This window comes from Babesia bigemina (assembly GCF_000981445.1).
Source record: "Babesia bigemina genome assembly Bbig001, chromosome : II".
Lineage (NCBI taxonomy): Eukaryota > Apicomplexa > Aconoidasida > Piroplasmida > Babesiidae > Babesia > Babesia bigemina.
This window is the reverse complement of record NC_027217.1, coordinates 179,977-198,685: the sequence shown is the minus strand read 5'-3', so window position 1 is coordinate 198,685 and position 18,709 is coordinate 179,977. Positions and strand designations below refer to the sequence as shown.

General features: G+C 57.0%; 6 protein-coding genes across 6 annotated transcripts; 2 read left to right on the top strand and 4 right to left on the bottom strand.

The window, feature by feature from the left end:
- Positions 1 to 631: 631 nt before the first annotated feature.
- BBBOND_0200600 (structural maintenance of chromosome containg protein,putative) lies at positions 632 to 5,083 on the top strand (the record flags this gene model as incomplete). The annotated part of the gene is made up of 1 exon (XM_012911635.1): positions 632 to 5,083. One exon carries the CDS (start codon positions 632 to 634, stop codon positions 5,081 to 5,083), a length of 4,452 nt encoding a protein of 1,483 aa, XP_012767089.1.
- Positions 5,084 to 6,591: 1,508 nt separating this feature from the next.
- Positions 6,592 to 10,653, top strand: BBBOND_0200590 (ATP-dependent DNA helicase, RecQ family protein, putative; the record flags this gene model as incomplete). Its single annotated transcript, XM_012911634.1, has 1 exon — positions 6,592 to 10,653. The coding sequence occupies one exon, from the start codon at positions 6,592 to 6,594 to the stop codon at positions 10,651 to 10,653; it is 4,062 nt and encodes a 1,353-aa protein (XP_012767088.1).
- A 182-nt stretch (positions 10,654 to 10,835) lies between these two features.
- BBBOND_0200580 (hypothetical protein, conserved) lies at positions 10,836 to 13,950 on the bottom strand (the record flags this gene model as incomplete). Its single annotated transcript, XM_012911633.1, has 11 exons — positions 10,836 to 10,917; positions 10,955 to 11,114; positions 11,149 to 11,200; positions 11,413 to 11,513; positions 11,550 to 11,970; positions 12,011 to 12,187; positions 12,225 to 12,298; positions 12,338 to 12,962; positions 12,999 to 13,690; positions 13,728 to 13,833; positions 13,876 to 13,950. 11 exons carry the CDS (start codon positions 13,948 to 13,950, stop codon positions 10,836 to 10,838), a joined length of 2,565 nt encoding a protein of 854 aa, XP_012767087.1.
- A 249-nt stretch (positions 13,951 to 14,199) lies between these two features.
- BBBOND_0200570 (hypothetical protein, conserved) lies at positions 14,200 to 14,952 on the bottom strand (the record flags this gene model as incomplete). Its single annotated transcript, XM_012911632.1, has 1 exon — positions 14,200 to 14,952. The coding sequence occupies one exon, from the start codon at positions 14,950 to 14,952 to the stop codon at positions 14,200 to 14,202; it is 753 nt and encodes a 250-aa protein (XP_012767086.1).
- A 648-nt stretch (positions 14,953 to 15,600) lies between these two features.
- On the bottom strand, positions 15,601 to 17,460 carry BBBOND_0200560 (dihydrofolate reductase/thymidylate synthase, putative; the record flags this gene model as incomplete). The annotated part of the gene is made up of 5 exons (XM_012911631.1): positions 15,601 to 15,986; positions 16,024 to 16,118; positions 16,156 to 16,840; positions 17,055 to 17,149; positions 17,186 to 17,460. The coding sequence occupies 5 exons, from the start codon at positions 17,458 to 17,460 to the stop codon at positions 15,601 to 15,603; spliced, it is 1,536 nt and encodes a 511-aa protein (XP_012767085.1).
- A 256-nt stretch (positions 17,461 to 17,716) lies between these two features.
- Positions 17,717 to 18,483, bottom strand: BBBOND_0200550 (membrane protein, putative; the record flags this gene model as incomplete). Its single annotated transcript, XM_012911630.1, has 3 exons — positions 17,717 to 17,831; positions 17,866 to 18,137; positions 18,352 to 18,483. 3 exons carry the CDS (start codon positions 18,481 to 18,483, stop codon positions 17,717 to 17,719), a joined length of 519 nt encoding a protein of 172 aa, XP_012767084.1.
- Positions 18,484 to 18,709: the final 226 nt, after the last annotated feature.

The following is an 18,709-nucleotide window of genomic DNA, read 5'->3' as shown; positions in this document are numbered from 1 at the left end:
GCACCTCCTCCTCGTCTGTATCATTCAGTGGGCAGCAGTTGACGTTAATTGGTTGCTGCCGTGATGGCAGGGCAACCAAATCGCAAATAACACGCCTTTTGCAGGCTAAATGTTCACTATAGTCCATATGAATGCTCCATGGTTGACCAATGGGACCTTTGACACACCTCAGACAGCTACAGTGCAATCCGAGTTCGACGGAGTCGAAGTTACCGCTAAACGAATGCCAAAGTGCTATGCACATATTCTTTCCAACACCCAGTAATAATAATGCTCGATTTACATGCTGTGAGTTTGTTGCGGCATAAATATGCGTAGACCGCACATGGCTTTCTTCATGGGCTGCACACCACCCGGTAACGCAACGGATTGCCGGCCTACTAGTACACCTATAACGTTGTGCAGAGCGCAATCGGTGCTAAAACTGCACTTTCGGCAGTTTCAATCGGCCTTCCACGGCTAGCTCGGCTTCCCCGGGCGAGGTCGGGGAACGACTGACGACCGGCGCGCTGTGGGCCGACGTTGGCTCTTTGCGCGAATTCCGGCCGATACAATACGTGATGGAAGCTCTCGCAGTGATGCACAGGCATGATTAAGCATCGTTAGCCGCAGTACTTCGAGAAAAACCGCCATGAAGCAGTTCAGGGACGGAGCCATCGATTCCATAACCATGGAAAACTGGATGGCATACACCGGGCCAGTTCGACTGAAGGCGATGCCCGGTGTGAACATCATAGCTGCAGCCAACGGATGTGGAAAGAGCGCAATAGTGTGCGCTATCGCAATCGGACTCGGCTTCGATCCCAGCGTCTTAGCCAGGGGCGACAACATCCACTCGTTCATCAAGCGTGGATTCAACCAGGCTAAGCTGCGCATCGGTCTAATCGACAGCAAGGCTAAGGGCGGAATCACGCTGGTAGACCGTACAATGACCATCGCTTCGTCATCAAATACACCCCAGCCTACGCAGCCTGATAGCGATGAAGAGGAGTTGGCCGAAGAATATGGTCAACAAGAGGAGGAGGATGAAGATGACCCGCTAAAATCAGTAAAGAGGCCTCGGACACCCAAGGCTGTGGAAGACGATGATTACGAAGGCGAGGCAACTGAGAGGAAGGATCGGCAGGAGGCCAAAAAGCGGAGGGCCGCCAGGATGAAGGCAGCGAAGAAAAAGGCTGAAGCGGAAATGAAAGCCGCGGCTGCCGCTGAGAAGGCTAAACGCCCCCGCAAGAAAAGTGACGCCGCCAAAGTTTCGATCAAGAACGACTGGGCGATCAACGGCAAGCCGGCGACGCTGGAAATGGTGAAGCAGCTCCAGAAAAGGCTGAACATACAGGTGAACAACCTCATCACCTTCCTCGCACAGGCAAAAGTCGGCAAGTTCGCGGCAATGACGCCGCAGCAGCTGTTCAGGGCCACCCTCAACGCCATCGAGCCGTCGCTGTGCAACGACCTGGACGAAATAACGGAAAAGTCGAAGGAGATCACGGTGCTGCGCTCCAAAACACAGATGCTGCTCGATGATCTAAACGCTACCACCGTCAAAATCGCACAGCTCAAGGTCATCAGCGACACGCTCAGCAAGATGAAGGACGCCACTCTGTACGCGAACTTGGTCAAGCAGAGGCTGTACCGCATAAAGCTGGCCAACCTGGAACGAGGCCTCAAGGCCACGAGGACCAGGCTGAACTCCACTGCCGATGAGTACAAGGCAGCCAAGGAGGAGAAGACCGCCATGGAGCAGAAGCTGAAGGGCCTCACCTCCGAAACCTCCCGCGTCTTCCGCAAAGCGAAGTTAAAGATCGTGAAGGCCAAAGCAATTAACATAATGAACGTGGTAAAACCAATCAAGCAGAGCAGTGTTGGAATGCTACCCCTGAGCGATGATAATGCAATCAGCAAGGTCTACTTCAAGGTGATGACCGAGCTGCGCACCTTCGCCGAAAAGAATGCCTCGCAGAACACTTTAGGACAAACGAGAATCGTGAACAAGGACGTTCTGCAGAAAAGGCTGGTCGCAGTCAACAAGGAGATTGAGCTTCTGAATCTGCAGATAACGGGAGAGAACGAGCTCACCACGGAGATCGCAGACTGCAGGATGAACGAAGAAACCCTAAAAAGCACCCTACGCAGACTACAGGGAGCCGCTGTGCGCAGATACGGGGATATCCAAGTTGAAAACCTGCTGAAGAACCTGAACGCCATCAAGCGTGACGGGTATCGCCAATTCATCAGGTGGCGGCGCGAACAAATCAGGGAGCAAGAGCAGGCAAATTTGGGCAGGTCTAACCCAACTGCCGCCGATAAAGCGCAGTTAGTCAAATCCGAGTCTGACGGTGGCGCTCAGAATGCAAATGAGAGGGGCAACCAGCAGAGCCAGGGCGACAACGCAAATGCGACAGGTGGGGATGGCTCCAACAGCGAGAATGGAGCAGACAAGCGTGATAAACGGACCGCTAAGTTGCCTAAACTGCTAATATCGGACATGAAGGTGCACGGTCGCGTAAACTGTTGCATAGTAGAGGAGGCAGCGAGCCGTTACCTGGACTGTTTAATGATTTCTAAGGATTCCGCCCTGACGGTAACGACGGTGCTAAGCAAATTCAAAGTTCCTTCGGTTACCGCCCCGGATAGAACCCCGGTGCTGTGCAAAGTCACTGACAAGATGCGAAGCTTCGGCGTGAAGCATTTCCTGCACGAGCTTGTGGAATGCAGCGACATGGACACTAAATACACCCTAGCCTCCGTTGCGAATTTGGGCACATCGTTCGTGGTAGATGAGAACGTCCTGCTCGCTAGACTGGAAAAGGAGATTAACCCAGACGCATCGGAATCTCCTGTGTCGGGAGCCTTTTCTAAAGACGATGGGACTCCCACCCCGCGTGCAACATCGCCAGTAAATGCTGATGAAACCACGTCAGGCCGACGGTCGCGGAGCGCATCTGAGACCCTAACACAGGAAGGGAACGGCACTGACTCAGTAAATGAAGACGGCGCCGATCCTGCCACGGCACCTGCTGACAGCCAATGTCGCACCGCGTCGGTGCAGGAAGGTACACCATCGGCATCTGCCAACGTATGCGGCACTACAGAATCCCCAGGAAAAGCAGAGGAAAACGGTGGTGAGAACTCGAACAATGCGAGCGCAGGTGAAACACCGGAAAGGGGCCTTGCCAAAGCACCAGTGAGGCGGCTGATTACCAGGGCGACGAAATACTCCCGTTTTAGAAGCGCGGAAACTCCCCGCTCACAAGATGAGAACAGCCAGTCACCAAACCAACCACTAAAATCAAGATCGCAAACGATGCCGGACAACACCTGCATCTCACCATCCTCCGACGCCAAAGGCGCGAAAACGGATGGTGTAACAAAGCAAGAGTCCGTAACGCCAACTGACGACAACCACCAGAAAACAGAAGTTGTGGACAATATGGCGCCAGCACATATCGCAACAGACAACCCACACCACGACCGCCAGGCCAAGGAGGAGCAATTCTTCCGCAGGTTCTACGATTGCATGGTGAAGGAGATAGGGAAGCAGGTAGGCCAACACGTGCGCATTTTGAGGTACTACGTGGGCACAAAACGGCACATCTACAGGTCGTTTAAGGACGCGGATGACGTATACAGCGACTACGCGGTGGAAATACCCACCGCACCGACGATGCTCCACGACTGCAACAAGGTCACCGAGACCACCAGCGCCCAGGGCGTGGAGGCTGTCGAACGCGAGCTTAAAGACGTCGCCGAGCGGATCAGGGTGCTCGGCGGCATGCTCTACGGCCGCAAACAGGATAACAAGGCCGCTGCCGGCAGGGTGTACGCTCTGAGCCGGGAGCGGCACTCCCTGGAAAAAACGCTGCAGGGCATTGACGGAAACTTCGGCAGCGGCACGTCGAAAGACAAGCGCAAGGAGGAGATCGATAAAATGGAAAAGGCGCAGAGGGAGGAACTAAAGGAGGCGATCGCGGCGAGGACTGACGCGATCCAGAAGTGGATCGAGAAGACCAAACTGCGCAGGATAACCCTGCAAGAGGCGCAAGATCTGTATACCCAATATAAAACGTTAAACAGGCGTAAAATGCGTCTGGAAGACCTGTTCAAGATCTCCTCCACGACGTACGAGGAGGTGAAAACGGAGTTCAAACGGCTCGAGGGCACCCTGGCCGAGCAGGAAAGCAAACACAAGCAGTACGTGAAGGACATCAACGAGCTTAACATCCTCATCAAAGCCATCAGCGGCGAGATTGTCAGCGCGAATGCCAGGGCTGAGCAGTCGGAGCAGGCCCGGGAGCGCGAAGCGCTTAAAATCCGGCAGCAGAAGGCGAGCAAGCTGGACAATATGACGGAGGCCGACCTCGAGCGCGAGCTGCAGATCGCAGAACTGAACGTGAAGCAGCTGGAACGCGACGACTGCGAGGAGACCCAGAACGCAAGGGACATGAGGGACTCGATCATTCACGAGGAGAAGCTGTCAACCGAGATCGCGCAGGCGGAGGCCAACGCGAAGGAGCTCAACGACGAAAAGGACCGGCTCTACGACACGTGGATCAGACGCGTCAGAGCGTTGGTTGCGCGCATAGATGCCAACTTCGGTAAGTACATGCAGCAAATCGGGGAAGGCGCGGGCGGGCAAATCAGGCTGGAGGCGAAGCTGGATGAGATCAAGGACGCCCAGATCAAGATCTTAGTTAAATTCCACGGTGACAGGGACATGCTGCCTCTGGCCGCGTCGTACCAATCTGGTGGCGAGCGCGGCGTGAGCACGATGGTCTACATACTGGCGGTGCAGCACCTCACGAGCAACGCGTTCTTCGTCATCGACGAAATCAACCAGGGTCTGGACTCCAACTACGAGACTCGCATCATGACGCTGCTTCTGCACACCCACATCTCCAACAACGAGCCCGGACTGGGCGAAAACGGCAGCCAGACTGACGAACCGGTCGAAGCTCTGGCGGTCAAGCCGCCGCCGCAGTACTTCGTTCTCACCCCTCAGCTTATCTCCGGAATCGACCTCCGCAATGCGACGCTGCACTTCCCACTCAACGGCCCCGGCGTGATCAACGGCCTTGTGCTCTGAATGTACTGCTGCGCAACGCCGCCACCGGGGTCGACATCGCAAGGCGGGTTGGGACGCCGAACACCACGGCCGTCACCTCGGCGTGATCACACCGTGTTTAGCGGCACACACATACACACATCGTTGTTTTAAGGTTGTACCCGACTGTTTTTCTTGCGCGCGCGGAAGAGAGTCGCGAGATTGTTGTCCAACGACGTCACACACAGCCAATACTGCCTGTCGCCGTAGCAGCGGAAGACAAGCCGTTCGCGCGTGTGTATCGCGTTATACATGGGTATCTGTTGTTGTGTACTTGCGGGATAGACACGAAAGTCGCCCGGAGCTGTTGATGTGTGTGCTGTGCCGCAACTCAACCGCTTAACCCCGGTATAAAGGCTGTATGCCGCTCAGCATAAGCAGACAAGGTCGTTTGTGCGATACTCAGGGTGCTTTTGAGCGGTACAAGCGCGACGAGCAGCGTATCTGGGCCGAGGCGCCACTTCGAAGCAAGCCACGCAGCCATGGATATCAGCATGCTCCTGGCGAGCACGCGGAACCACTCCGACGGCGTCACCTACACCAGGCTGCGTAAGTCCGGCGGCGGGAACGACCGTGAGCTCCCGCTGGTCAACGTGGAGCAGCGTGAGGGCTCCCTGCAGTCCGGCGAGATGGCGCCCAAACACACGCGTACCAGGGGCACCAGCCGGGCGCGTGAAAACAACGAGGAGCAAATGTTGGGCAAGGTGATCACGCGGCGTGCGGGGTTGCGCAACGCGAGCAGCGCCGCCAACACACGCAAGAGACGCAGCCCCAGGACCGCCGGCGTTGTGGCGGAGTCGCCGCCCCGCACTCCGTCCGAGCTGAAAAATCGCAAGAACGTGCTGGTGACTAGAAAGCCGGTGCCCAAAAGGGGCGGCGACGCCGACGGCGAAATGACGCTGTCCCAGCACCCCAATATATTCGGCACGCCGAGCAACCCGCTTTCGGAGATCGACATCGAGGCGCTTTTCAGCGGTATGTACGAGGGGCTGCACAATGTAGTGAGCACCCAAATGAAAGTCGCACTGGGTGTAGGCCAAGAGGCCAACGTGGAGCGCTCTTTTGATGAGGAGCCTCTGCCCGAGGATTCCATAACTGACCTGCCAGATGACGAGGGGGACACCCTGTTCAAGCCGACCCAAGTGTGCGATAAGTTCATCGAATCGCCAGAGTTGGGCGCGAACTACGACGTAGGCGCAGTTGGATACGCGGAAAACGACCGGGACACAATGGTCAGCGCTGTTAACAAGTACGGCACACCTGAATTCGGGCAAAAGGAGTTGACCAAAAGGACGCACTCCCTGGACCCCGACGGCGCCGCAGACGAACACTCGTTGACCATATACCGACCGCAGCGGGTCCTGAACACGAGCCTCAATGGCATGCCCGGGGCTGCTGACGATGTGGCCGGCGCCAACATGCAGACGAACAACCACGGTGACTACGCGATGGACATCCCCGACGGACTGTTCACGCCAGACGTCCCAGACATGCATAAGAAAACGGGATCGGGTGATAAGGCTAACGTGTTCAACAAGGATCGGGGCCATGTGCTCGATATGGTGGAATCACATATGGGCTCGCAGTTCACCCAAGATTCGGCGGATACTTTCGTGGGGTCAAAAAAGGTGCCGAAAGTCACCCTGCCTCTGCCGGATAGCGCCCTCATCAAAGGCGCAGCAGTGCCTGAGTGCGACGATGTGGCGAACGAGTCGAAAGTTATCAGACTTAGAACTGGCAGCTTCGGGAATAAACACACCATAGACGACCACCTTGATGTCGAAGAGGTTCAAGACCTCGGATCGAGTACGCACAAAGGGAGCGACTCGTCCGCCAAAACCGATATCGACGACATTGCATCCGCCATGGACGATATGATGGGCATCGACATCGATACGGCCATCGATGTCGGGGACGACGCCGACCTTGACAAGGCAACGGTGTACAGTTCCAAGCCGTGGGGTGATGAGACGCTCAAAAGCCACGCTTCTTCCATCACTGTCGTGGATCTTGACGTTGTTGACGACGTGGCGGAAAATGTAACGCATGCAACCAACGACTCCACGTCGCGTCTGGGGGTCGACGAGGAGGCGCACGACTTCGGGGTCAATGCGTCGGACGAGAAGTTGGACGAGGGTCCGATCAAGCCATCAGCCCGAAAGTGGTCGATTGAATCGACCGCGGAATCTATCTGCGCAACGGACGGCGCGCAGTCTAATGCGGAGTCCAGGAGGCACTCGTTATCACTCGAGTCGAAGTCGTCACATTCGCCCAAAATTGAATCACCTGATGAATCGCAATCTCGTAAGCCGTTGAGGAGGCGATCCATCAGCTCCAACGGGTACAAGTCCGACAGCTCCGTTATTACCGAGGCGGTCAGCTTCTTCGCGGTGAAGCATTTGGTGGCTCTGCTTAGGGAGGTCGCGGAGTGCCTCAACGCCGGCGAGGACGCCGAAGAGCGATGGGAGCACGTTTTGGGAATGCAGTCCAGAGCACAGAGATTCATCAACGAAGCCGTCAGGGTGAACTTCGAGTACGACGACCTCTCGCAGTACCAGCTGGTGCTTCCGAAGAAGCTGAACCTGAACTACGCCATGCCGAAGACACGCACGCCGCAAAACGATCTGCTGTCGCAGCAGAGCAAGCCCAAAACCCCTGTGGTGAGGCGCAACACGCAACCGGATACTAGGATCGTGTCCACGACGGAACGCAGCGACAAGCCCTTGAGCGTCACGCCCGTGCCCTCGAACATGGAGTCCACGAAGGTGCTGGTGGTCGACGACAGCATCCCAATGGACGTCGATATCGACGCCGAAATCGAGAGGTTCATCACGCAGCAAACGCATCAGCAGGCGCGGCAGCAAGAGGACCCCGTTAACGCAGCGACTCCGGTCGAGTCGGATACTGAGTCCCACAGCTTCCCCAAGATTCGCACCATGAACGAGCTTAAGCTGTCGAAGGAGCAGGAACGCAACGCAAAACGTGCCAAAACCGCGAATGCGGAGTCTCAAAGCAAGAAGAAAACCAAAAAGAGCGAAGACCTCTTCGACGATGAGGAGGAAGACATCTACGGCACCGAGGACTTCGAGCAGGACGCCGCGGGCGACATATCCCACCTGTCGGACCCCCTGTCCGAGGCCCGCAAAATCTACATGGAAAAAGTGAACTCGTGCGAGATCGACGGCATGGACCTGAGGGTGCCCAAGGAGGTCTTGCAGTCTAACATGCAGCTCTTCCGGGAGCAGTTCGAATTTAGCCAGAAGGTGAACGACGTGAACACCAGGGTGTTCGGGTACAGCTCGTTCAGGGGGGTGCAGCTGGCGGCGATCAACGCCGTGCTGCTGGGCAGGGACTGCTTCCTCATGATGGCCACCGGAGGCGGTAAGAGCCACTGCTACCAACTGCCGTCGTTGTTGCTGGGTGGTGTGGTGGTGGTGTTCTCGCCGCTGATCTCGCTGATGGAGGACCAGATGCGCGTGCTGAGGTCGTACGGCATCACAGCCGATACCATCAACGCCGGCACCTCCGCCGCCACCACGCGACAGATCGCGAAGAGGTACCTCGACAAGCAGCAAGAGTTCGAGAACGGCTCGATCCTGTTCATCACGCCCGAAAAGTTCGAGAAATCGGCCGTCCTGCTCAAGCTGCTGGATGACCTCTGCGACTCCGAGCGGCTCAAGCTCTTCGTGATCGACGAGGCGCACTGCGTGTCGCAGTGGGGCCTCTCATTCAGGAAGGACTACCGCCAGCTGTGCAACCTCAAGGAGAAGTACCCCTATGTGCCCATTCTCGCCATGACCGCGACGGCCACGGAGGACGTTGCCACTGACATCATGCGTGTGCTCCGAATCCCGAGATGCGTCAAGCTGAGGACGACGATCAACCGGCCGAACTTGTGGATCGAGTGTCGCGAAAAGACCAAGGATTACCTCAAGGAAATGACAGACATCCTCAAGACCACGACGGGGTGCGGTATCGTGTACACGCTCACGGTCGGCGACAGCGAGAAGGTGGCGGAGGCGCTGCAGAAGGCGGGCATTTCGGCGGGGGTGTACCACGCGAGGCTGGACATCAACGACCGCAAAGAAATCCAGCAGAAGTGGACCAGCGGCGTGGTGCGCGTGATGGTGGCGACCATAGCCTTCGGTATGGGCATCGACAAGCCCGACGTGAGGTTTGTCTTCCACACGTCCGCGCCTGTATCCATACTTGGCTACTACCAGGAAATCGGGCGCGCTGGGCGCGACGGCAAGTATTCCACCACCATCCTGTGGTACAACATGCGCGACTTTGAGCGCCACAAGAACCTCGGGCACAAGACGCCCAAGACGAAGGGCATACCAGGGGAGGAGATCGCCGACTACCCTTCGCTGTCGAACATGCGCGAGTTCTGCCAGAACAAGTCCACCTGCAGGAGGCTGATGCTCTTCAGGGCCTTTGGCGAGGACCCGACGGGCGTCCTGCCGGATAACTGCAACGGCTGCGACAACTGCTGCCTCAGCTGCATGACCGAGCGCGTCGATGCGACGGACGACGCCGTCACCATCTGCAAGTTTGTGCACGAAACCATGGAACGCCGCACCAAGGGGATACTGACGATCAATATCCTCTGCGACGCCCTTAGGGGCTCGAACAGGTCGACGCTGATCAAGTACAGGCTGCAGCAGAACTCCAACCACGGCGCTCTCAAGCATTGCAAGCCCAAGTACATCTTCCAGGTCATCCAGGAAATGGTGAACCTGCGCATCTTGCGCGAGTGCAGGCGGAGTTCCAACCGGTTCGGGCGCACTGTGCTGCTGTTGGGGCCGGGCGCGGGCAAGCTCAGACGTGGACAAATCAGTGTCTACATCATCAACTATCAGTTCGCCCAGAACCCTGCGCCGGCTGGCATTGACGCTCCCGACGCCACTTGCCAGGTCGAGCAACCGACCACGTCGGGGGCTAAGAAATCGCAGCGGTCCCAAAAGGCAACTGCGCAAGAATCCGGCGAGGCCAAGACCACATCACCGACTTTGAAGGGTGTAGCTGTGGCCAAAATAGTTGAAGCGCTCAAGGCCGCCTCCGCACCGGGCAGGCACGACGTCGAACGGGCAGACACCCATGAGAAGAGGCCAGTGGTGCAAGGGATGGCGCTGACAAGAGACAACCAATTCAGCTTGGTGTCACAGGGCACGAGGGCGCCCGGCGACGTCAGACGTGGCAGCCCCACCTCTGCCGCCGTGACAAACCCGGCAACGGACACGGCGGAGACGGTCAAACGCAAGAGAGGGAGGCCCGCAGGCTCTACAAAGCAAAAGAGTAAAAGCGAACAACAGGACACTTCGTCCTCCATTAACGGGTCAAGTGTGAACCAGCAGAAGGCGGGTGGGAGCAACACGCCCCCCGGCCTTGTGACCAGTGATGCGGGCGGAGCCACATGGCGCCACGCGAACACCAGGGCTCTCAAGCTCACGCCACCTGGCTGCCCCAACTCAAGTGTTGACATCCAGGCTGCGCTCCACAACAACATACGCAGAAAGGTGCCGCCAGACCTGGTCAGCTCGCTCAGTTGACGAGCACCTTGGCGCGCGAAAACGGGTACACCGTCGCCAAGACGCAGCCGCGCAGGAGTCCCAGTGGGATCTGCACAGTAATCGCAAACACACGGAAACGCTATTGCTAACGCAAAGGACACAACTCAATCTGTCGCACCCAAGTGCTCACCGATGCATGACTAGACGGCGTGGTCACATGGTCACCGCACTGTACAGCTAACACTCACCGCTCCGAACTCGTTGCTGTCCGGCTCGTCCGAGCGCGGGTTGTCGTTCTCAACCCTGAGTGGCGTTACGGGCAGCCGGCATGTACGCATACCAGCAGTGGCCGCACGGCACGCGGCGCTTTTTGTGGCTGGGGGCCTCGCTGGCGTTTATCTCCACCAGGCGGCCGAAGAGCTCGGTGCCGTCGTTGGGGTGCTGGTACAGCACGACGTCGTTGCGATAGAAGCGGGTGGCGCGGATCACCACCGCCAGGTCTGAGCAGGGTCAAACGCGGGGAGCTGCACCCACCCCTGGAGCCGTCGAGCGCGAACAGCACTGGCGACATGCTATCGGTGCGGACCTGGCGAGAGTCATGGCGGAAGGCCGGCAGAGGGCACTTACCCAGCGCAGGGTCACAACGTTCTCAGACACCACCGCAGCCGCGGCGGCGCTCACCGAACCGGCCACAATGAAACGTTTACACACGCGTAAATTTAAAAGACGTGACATTATGGTGACATCCTCTGCAATTGCTCCTGCGCGCCAGTCAACACATGTACGACACACACTCACCCGTAGCACAGGGTAGTTCACCGAGCCCTTGTAGGCCCAAGGGATCGAAACGACCCGGATCTCGTCCGGCACGGGGCAGCTCGTGAAGACGCCGGCGGATTCTGAGGCGCATTAGCGGCAACACCGCATAAACGTACTGCACATGTCCAAAAACGTCGACGTGATGTCCTCCGCAATCTCGCTGCGCAGGGCAGTGATGAGCTCCACGGCGCACACGATCTTGCTGCCGCCCCTGGGCTGAGGCATCCACATCGTTTCGACGCGTACCACGGGCTCGGTCAGGTCGTACCGCGCGCAGATGGCCTGCTGCATCACCTGGTTCAGGGCGAGCATGTCGAAGTACGGGTAGGCCACGCCGCGGGGGATGGAGTGGTCCACCTTGTGCGACCAGTAAAAGTGCCGGTACCCGAACATGTCCACGTAAAACCCGACGTCGCCCAGGCCCAGATACGTGCCGTCCTCCATGATACTGCCGTGCAGCTCCCGGGGGAGCAGCAGCTTGGTGTAGTCGTCTTCGCGGCAAACGAAGTAACCGGGCTCATACGGCACGCAAGGGATCTGTTTAAGCGTTAAACACTGGTGACAGACGAACACTTACCATAAAGTTCAGGTCCACGCTGTCCACGGACCTCACCACAGACAGGCCGCGATCGGCGTCCACGGCAGTGCCGATGTACTGCCCAATCACGTGCTTGTCCCTGAATTTGTTGTTCAAACCGATATGGTACAATTCCATCAGACGTTGCTGCTCCAATGCCGGCGGGATCAGCGTTAACTGCGGACGGATGAGCACTCCGGAATGCCGCACGTACCGTTGGGGAGATCTCGCTGCAGCCGTACTTCATTATAGGTTTCTTGCCTCCGGTGAGGCACGCAAAGAGGCGGCCTGGCGACACATCAGCACAACTAAAACGCCCGGACTTACACAAATCGTAATTGGCGTGAGTGCCAGTTAGCAAGAACAGGACGTTCTTGTCGCAGAGCACGTTGCGAAGTTCGCTGAACTTCAAGTGCAACTTGGGGATGTAGAGGCTGATATGGCGCGGCTTTCCGTTGCCACGGCCGCTGTTCGGTCGCTCGCAATCGTCCGTCGAGTTTGGCTTAGCAACGCGGGGGCCCTCCCCGGCGTCCTCATCGGCGCCTGAAGCACCCTCGGCGCCACCCTCCCTGCTCTCAGGGTCCGACTTGGACGGCATGCGCTTGCCAAAGATGTACTTCGACACCTTGCTGATGCTGGACCGCGCCAGGGCCATCGCGCCTGAGCCGTACGACACAAGCGGATGCCCGGGGTCGGAGGGAGTGGCCGATTTGGGGGATGTGACGGGAGGTTCCTCGGCGGCCTCCGAAACAGCAGTATGCTGCTTTGAAAAGGCGACCTTGGGCAAATCTTGGAAGTCGTCCGTGCCCGCCTGCTCCAAGCTGATGGAGGGTCTGGGCAGGAGCGGCGAACCGATCACGGCGTTCCCCGCATCGAACAACTTGCACTCTTGCGCAACTTCATCTAGCGTTAACAACGCTTCCAACTGACGGGGGAACAGGAAGCTGAGGATCTGCGGTGGCGTGACGCGCAACGGAGAAAAACCGACCTTGTAGTTTTTGCCCAGCTGCGCGAACACGTTCTTGGCGTGCTCGTTAGACTCCCACAGTATCTTCCAGTACGTGGACATGTAGCGCTGCAGGAAGTGGACGTGCACGTTCCCGCGGCTCATGCAGTAGTACAGCACGATGTTCGTGAAGAAGTCGTAGGTAGGGTTGGTCATGAACACCACCAACACGTCCGAGGGGCGCCAGGCGCCCATGGCCTCCAACGCCTTGAAGTGCCCCGCCATCTCGCCGTACGTCACCCTGCGCGCACGCGGGATCCCGGATATGCCGCTGTTGCTGAACGTGATCATCATCACAGCGTTCGGGTCCGCGTTCCCGACGTGCTTCGACTGGTCGGACAACATCTCCTGCATGCGGTGGCCGGACCCATCCTTGCTCGAGGACTCCACGAGCGACAGGTAGTTGCGCAACGTGAGGCTCTTCTTGTAAATCGACTCGGCGTACACGTCCGACATGCGCAGGTACTTCACGTCGGGGATCATGCTCTCCGTCTCGATCTCGTCGTCCACGATGACCAGGCGGCAGTTGGTGGACCGCAGCTTGTACAACAGCGTGTACTCATTGTCGGCATGCCAGTTCGTGTGCAGCAGCGTGTAACCGTATATGAGGCACGCGGCAATGATGTAAAAGTCATGCACCTTCGAGTGCTTCAGATGGGCGCAAATGACCATGCCTGCAAACGGGATGGAAACGCCAGCGCAGGCACCTACCCTTAGTCTCCTCATCCTTGAAGATGTGCTCGATGCGCCGGTTGAGCGTGGCGGCCCCGTACAGGATGCTCAGACGACTCAGCCTAATCTCGTCGATGCGGTGCTTCTGCACACACATGAACGCGTAATCGCGCACATCGGCACTTACATCGCTCGCTCGATAGTACTTGATGAAGTCGTCCTGCAGGTTCTGGAAACGGAACCACTGCACGTGGTCCGACATCGCCGCGACGCTACGGGGGAGAAGCGGCCGAAAGCCCCGCGCCTTTGCGCAATGCAGGAAACACGCCGCGTTAAAATGGTGGCGGCAGGCAACAACAAAATTCACAGCGATCTGCGCCACTCGGCGGCACCGGCACTACCCTCCGGGAGCGTCTGCGTTCGACGGAGGCGGCTCGTGCCGGATGCAGCACTCGTCATCAACAATCGCGCGCGGCAAGACACAACAGTTGCAGCACTAATTAAAACGTGGTTATGTGTTCTTCATAGCGGCCTGCAGCATCGCCTTGTTTCGTATCTTCGCCCGCAGCAGGCGCTTGCTGCTGGGCTTCGCAGATTCGCGCGCCGCCGGAGGTGCGCTCTGCATCATCTGTTCCAGCGACGACAACTCGCCCTTAAGGCCGGCAAGGTTGCCCAGCGCGGGGCCGTGCTTGTCCTCTTCGTGGAACGCGGCCACGAGCCGCTTGGCCTCGTTCGAGAAGTCGTACTTTCGACGCCACATCTCCTTACGGGCTTCACGCTTGCGCTTGCCGCGCGAATCGCTCTTCACGTCGCTCTTGATGACCTTGGTGCTCGGCGCCGCGGGCTTAGCCTTGGTCTTCGCGGCATGCTTGGTGCCACCGGTCGGCTTTTTGACGGGGCTCTGCGGCGCGGAATCCGAGTCGGCATCCTCGGTTGCCGCGGGTATAACCGGCTTGGACGAAGCGTCGGCGTTCTTCACCTTGGGACGCACAACCTTAGCCTTGAACTTGGAGGCGGTGTTGCGCTCCTTTGCGATACCCGAGCCCTTGCGGCTCACCTTCACCATAGCCTTCGCCTTGGCGCGCAGCCGCAACTCGTTGTCGTCGATGATCGGCAGGTTCCCGAAGTCGACGGTGGGCTGCGCCAAACCGCGCGTGGCGAGGGACTCCACCGAAGGCGGAGGCGCTGCCTCCGGCCGGCGAGTGTCACGCTCGGGGGCGTCCTTCAGTAGGATCTTCTTCACGATCCTAGTCAGCTTGGCCATTTTGCGATAATATGTGATAGAAAAGACCAGCTGAGGGCAACCGCGCCGCGGCGGAGCCGAGTATTGCCACACACCTCACAACCGGATTAGCGTTGCCACAGCATCCTACCAGCAGTCGGCGTTTCTGCACAAATTGATCTCACGTTGTCGGAGCAGTATGTTTGTTATATTTGCGCGGAGAATCTTCGCTGGTACCAGCAAGGCAAGGTTGCCGCCAGTCGCTACCTGGCTGCTGTGTCTCTCCGGTGTATGGAAACCGAATCGCTGTTTGAAACGAACTCGCTATATTTACAAGTGCGTCTATGTGGTCTAGATGAAACCAACTTTATAGCTCTATGACGAGAATCCACATATGGAATCGGCATTATCACCGCTTCTGTTCACAGTATTGCTCTTAAGGAGTGCGCAAACTTCCAACTATAGGGGTCCACAATGGCGTCACACCAGCCGACACCACCACTATAGCATATACGTATCGAGCTACCCAACACAACAGTAGCCTCGGTGTGGCCGAGCACCTCAGTGAACGGCTACAATGCAGCATAAGGCAAAAACAAAGTAGTATCGTGCATATTGTAACTGTAGTCATAAGCTGCGTTTATTTTGCAACGAGCTGACGAGTGGCGTCATTTGTGCCGTCAAGGCCGCTCAGGCGGCCATGGCCATCTTTATGGCGGGGTGAGACACGTAGTTCTCAACCATGATGTCATCCACGGTGAAGTCCTCAATAGACTTGATCTCGGGGTTCAGCTTCAGCTGGGGGAAAGGGTAGGGCACACGAGAAATTTGCTCGGTGACGGCGTCCACGTGGTTTACGTAAATGTGCGCATCTGCCAGGTTGTGCACGAATTCGCCCAGCTTCAAGCCGCACACCTGAGCAACCATGGCCGTCAATATCGAGTACGACGCGATGTTGAACGGCACGCCCAATCCGAGGTCACAAGAACGCTGGTGCATCATACAAGATAGCTTCCCATCGCGCACGTAAAACTGGAACAGGCAGTGGCATGGAGGCAACGCCATCTTGGAAAGGTCTGAGGCAAAATCACACAATGCCCATGAAAACAGTACCCGAGACGTTCCAGGAGCACACAATCATACGGCGGTCGTTGGGGTTGGTCTTGATCCTCTCGATCACGGTCTTCAGCTGGTCAATACCCTGTCCGCTGCAAGGCGTCAACGCATCGACGTGATGGGACAAACCTGTAGTCGGCATGCATGTCCAGGTATTTGGCACCGAAGTGGCGCCACTGGAAACCGTAAATGGGGCCCAAATCGTGCTCCTCGCGGTCGGTGAAACCCAAGTTGTCCAAGAAGCGGCGTTCACCGTTCAGCTCCCAAATGCGCACGTTCTTCGCGAGCAGGTCGTTGCCGTTGGTGCTGCCCTTGATGAACCACAACAGCTCCTCGATGATGCTGCGCAACGCGACCTTTTTGGTGGTCAGCAGCGGGAACGACTTGGACAAGTCAAAGCGCATCTGGTACCCGAACTTAGAGTACGCATCGACGCCAGTCCTGTTGGACTTGAGTGTTCCAGTGCTCAGCACGTCAGCCAGAATGTCCAAATATTGGAACTCCTCATGGTAGCGCACCTTCACGGCGGGGCAGGCAATGTACTTGGGTTGCGGCACATTCAACTCCTCGCCCGTCAGGAGGAGCTCGTCCAAGGTCGGGTGGCGAACTGCCGCAGACGCCGAAACCTTCTCGTAGGTGACAAAGTCGTAAGTCACGAAGTCGGTGGAGAACGTGCGGCTTATGCCAGTTATTTGGAAACTGCTCGGGATCGGAGGGAAGAACCGGTCGCCCTCGTATTCCTTGTTCAAACGGGTCAGGTAAATCTTGTCGCAGAGGTCATTCTCTAACACCTCACGGTACAAGTCGGCGCCGCCTACAAACATAGTCAGACTGGCAAACTGTTACGAGTGGATACAGCCCGATAAGGTCAGTTACTATGTTTCCGGTACGCGGTGCTAATTCAGAGCCACGACAAAAGCAGATCGTAAATGGAAGGCAAATAAATGGGCACAAACGCAATGACGAAACCATCACGCATTTCCCACAACACGTATACACATGTAGTGCTGTAAGACAGAACTACTCACCCAAAATGAAGATCTTATTGTGAGGAACGCTGGCACGAAGGCTTCGGATGGCCTCGCACAACGACGAGTACACCAAAACTCCAGGAATATCCTTCCTAGGCCACGTTTACACTTATAAGCGTCAAACATACACTGTGCGACTCAGGACGACGTTGATGCGATTTTTTAGAGGAAGCGAGGTCTGCGGGATGCTCTCGTACGTCCTCCGACCGAAAATCACGACGTTCTGCAGGGAAGGATTGGCAGCCTTCACTTCAGGCTCAACGTAAGTCGTTCCGCGACACAAAAAACGAAAATCCTGGCGGATGTGTGGCCATGGAATGTCGTTCTTGCAGCCGATCGTGCCGTTCAGGGCAGTAGCCACGAAAATCTCAAGACCGCCGCAACCAGAGTAGTCATTCGACATCTTTACTCGAGTGTGTACAGTGAAATGGGCCCTGGATCACACGCGAAGGCAGTAACCGTCCAAGGAGTGGCCTTCTAGTTGACCGAAACCGGCGAAGACAGCGGGAATAGCACACCAGCTCAAGGAAGCTTGCGCTATGTGGCGTGCTAAATGGAAACGTCTTTATCAGGTGTAATTAAAAAATGTCCGTCAGACAAGCGGCTCATACCGTTCACCCCACCACACACAAATCAAGCTTAGTGGAAGGCGGCGCGACTCATGACCCGGAGCCGGCAACATCCACCGTTTCCCCGTACTCGATGTAGTGCTCCTTCTCCTCCTCGTAGTCGCGCAACGCTTGCTCTACGCGTTTCTTCTCCGTTACTTTCCGGCTGCGGAATATGTGCATACGACAGCGCAACTCACATGTAGTTGTACAACATGGTCCCGACGAGGTATATCCCGAAAATAACAATGGCACCAATCAGACTCTTCTGGGGATCAATTTTGGCGTATGTGGCGCCTGCAGGGAACTCAATAGTTGCCCTGCCACGAATAAAATCTTCAGCAGTTACAGTAGGGGCCTCCTCGGCCTTGTCAGCCTCCTTTGACTCGTTCCTCGATTCTGATGAGGGTGACGACATGGACAGCGTGGTCTGGTGCCTGGACTCGGACATTGTGTTGGGTTTCACATAGGCCTGCGGCGAAAATTAGAGCTCAAAAGTAGTTGCAGAGGCGAGAAGGCACATGAAGCATCGGAATCATATGGGCGCCTAGCGACATATACGATGCATACGACTATTTATAATACATATCACAGATACTAAGGTGATAAATTCACGAAATATGCAAATCAGTGCCAGCGAACGAACAAAGTAAATACCCCTCTACTAAAGGCCAAAACCCACTAACCTTCTGTCGGTGATTGTTGACCGATGGGACTTCCAGCATGTGCGCCGTGTTGCGATGAAGCTGTTTTGCTGCCGTATTCTCGGCCAACAGCAGAACGGAGGCGAAAACGGCTAGGCGCCGCAATAGCGCCATCCTGCAAGCGCGCCTTCGGGATTCCACGAACCGCTGCCTCGCTGCTGACTAACCGATCGTCGATGTATAAATCAACATTAATACCAATCACGAATCTGCCGCTCAATCGTGCTTGCTATCGGCAGTTTATGGCTGTCGCTGAACATGCCGCCGGTGGGTCGTAGCGACAGCCCAAGGTGTGTAGTATCGTGTGAACAGCGGCTGGAACAGCCATCAGCGTCGCGGT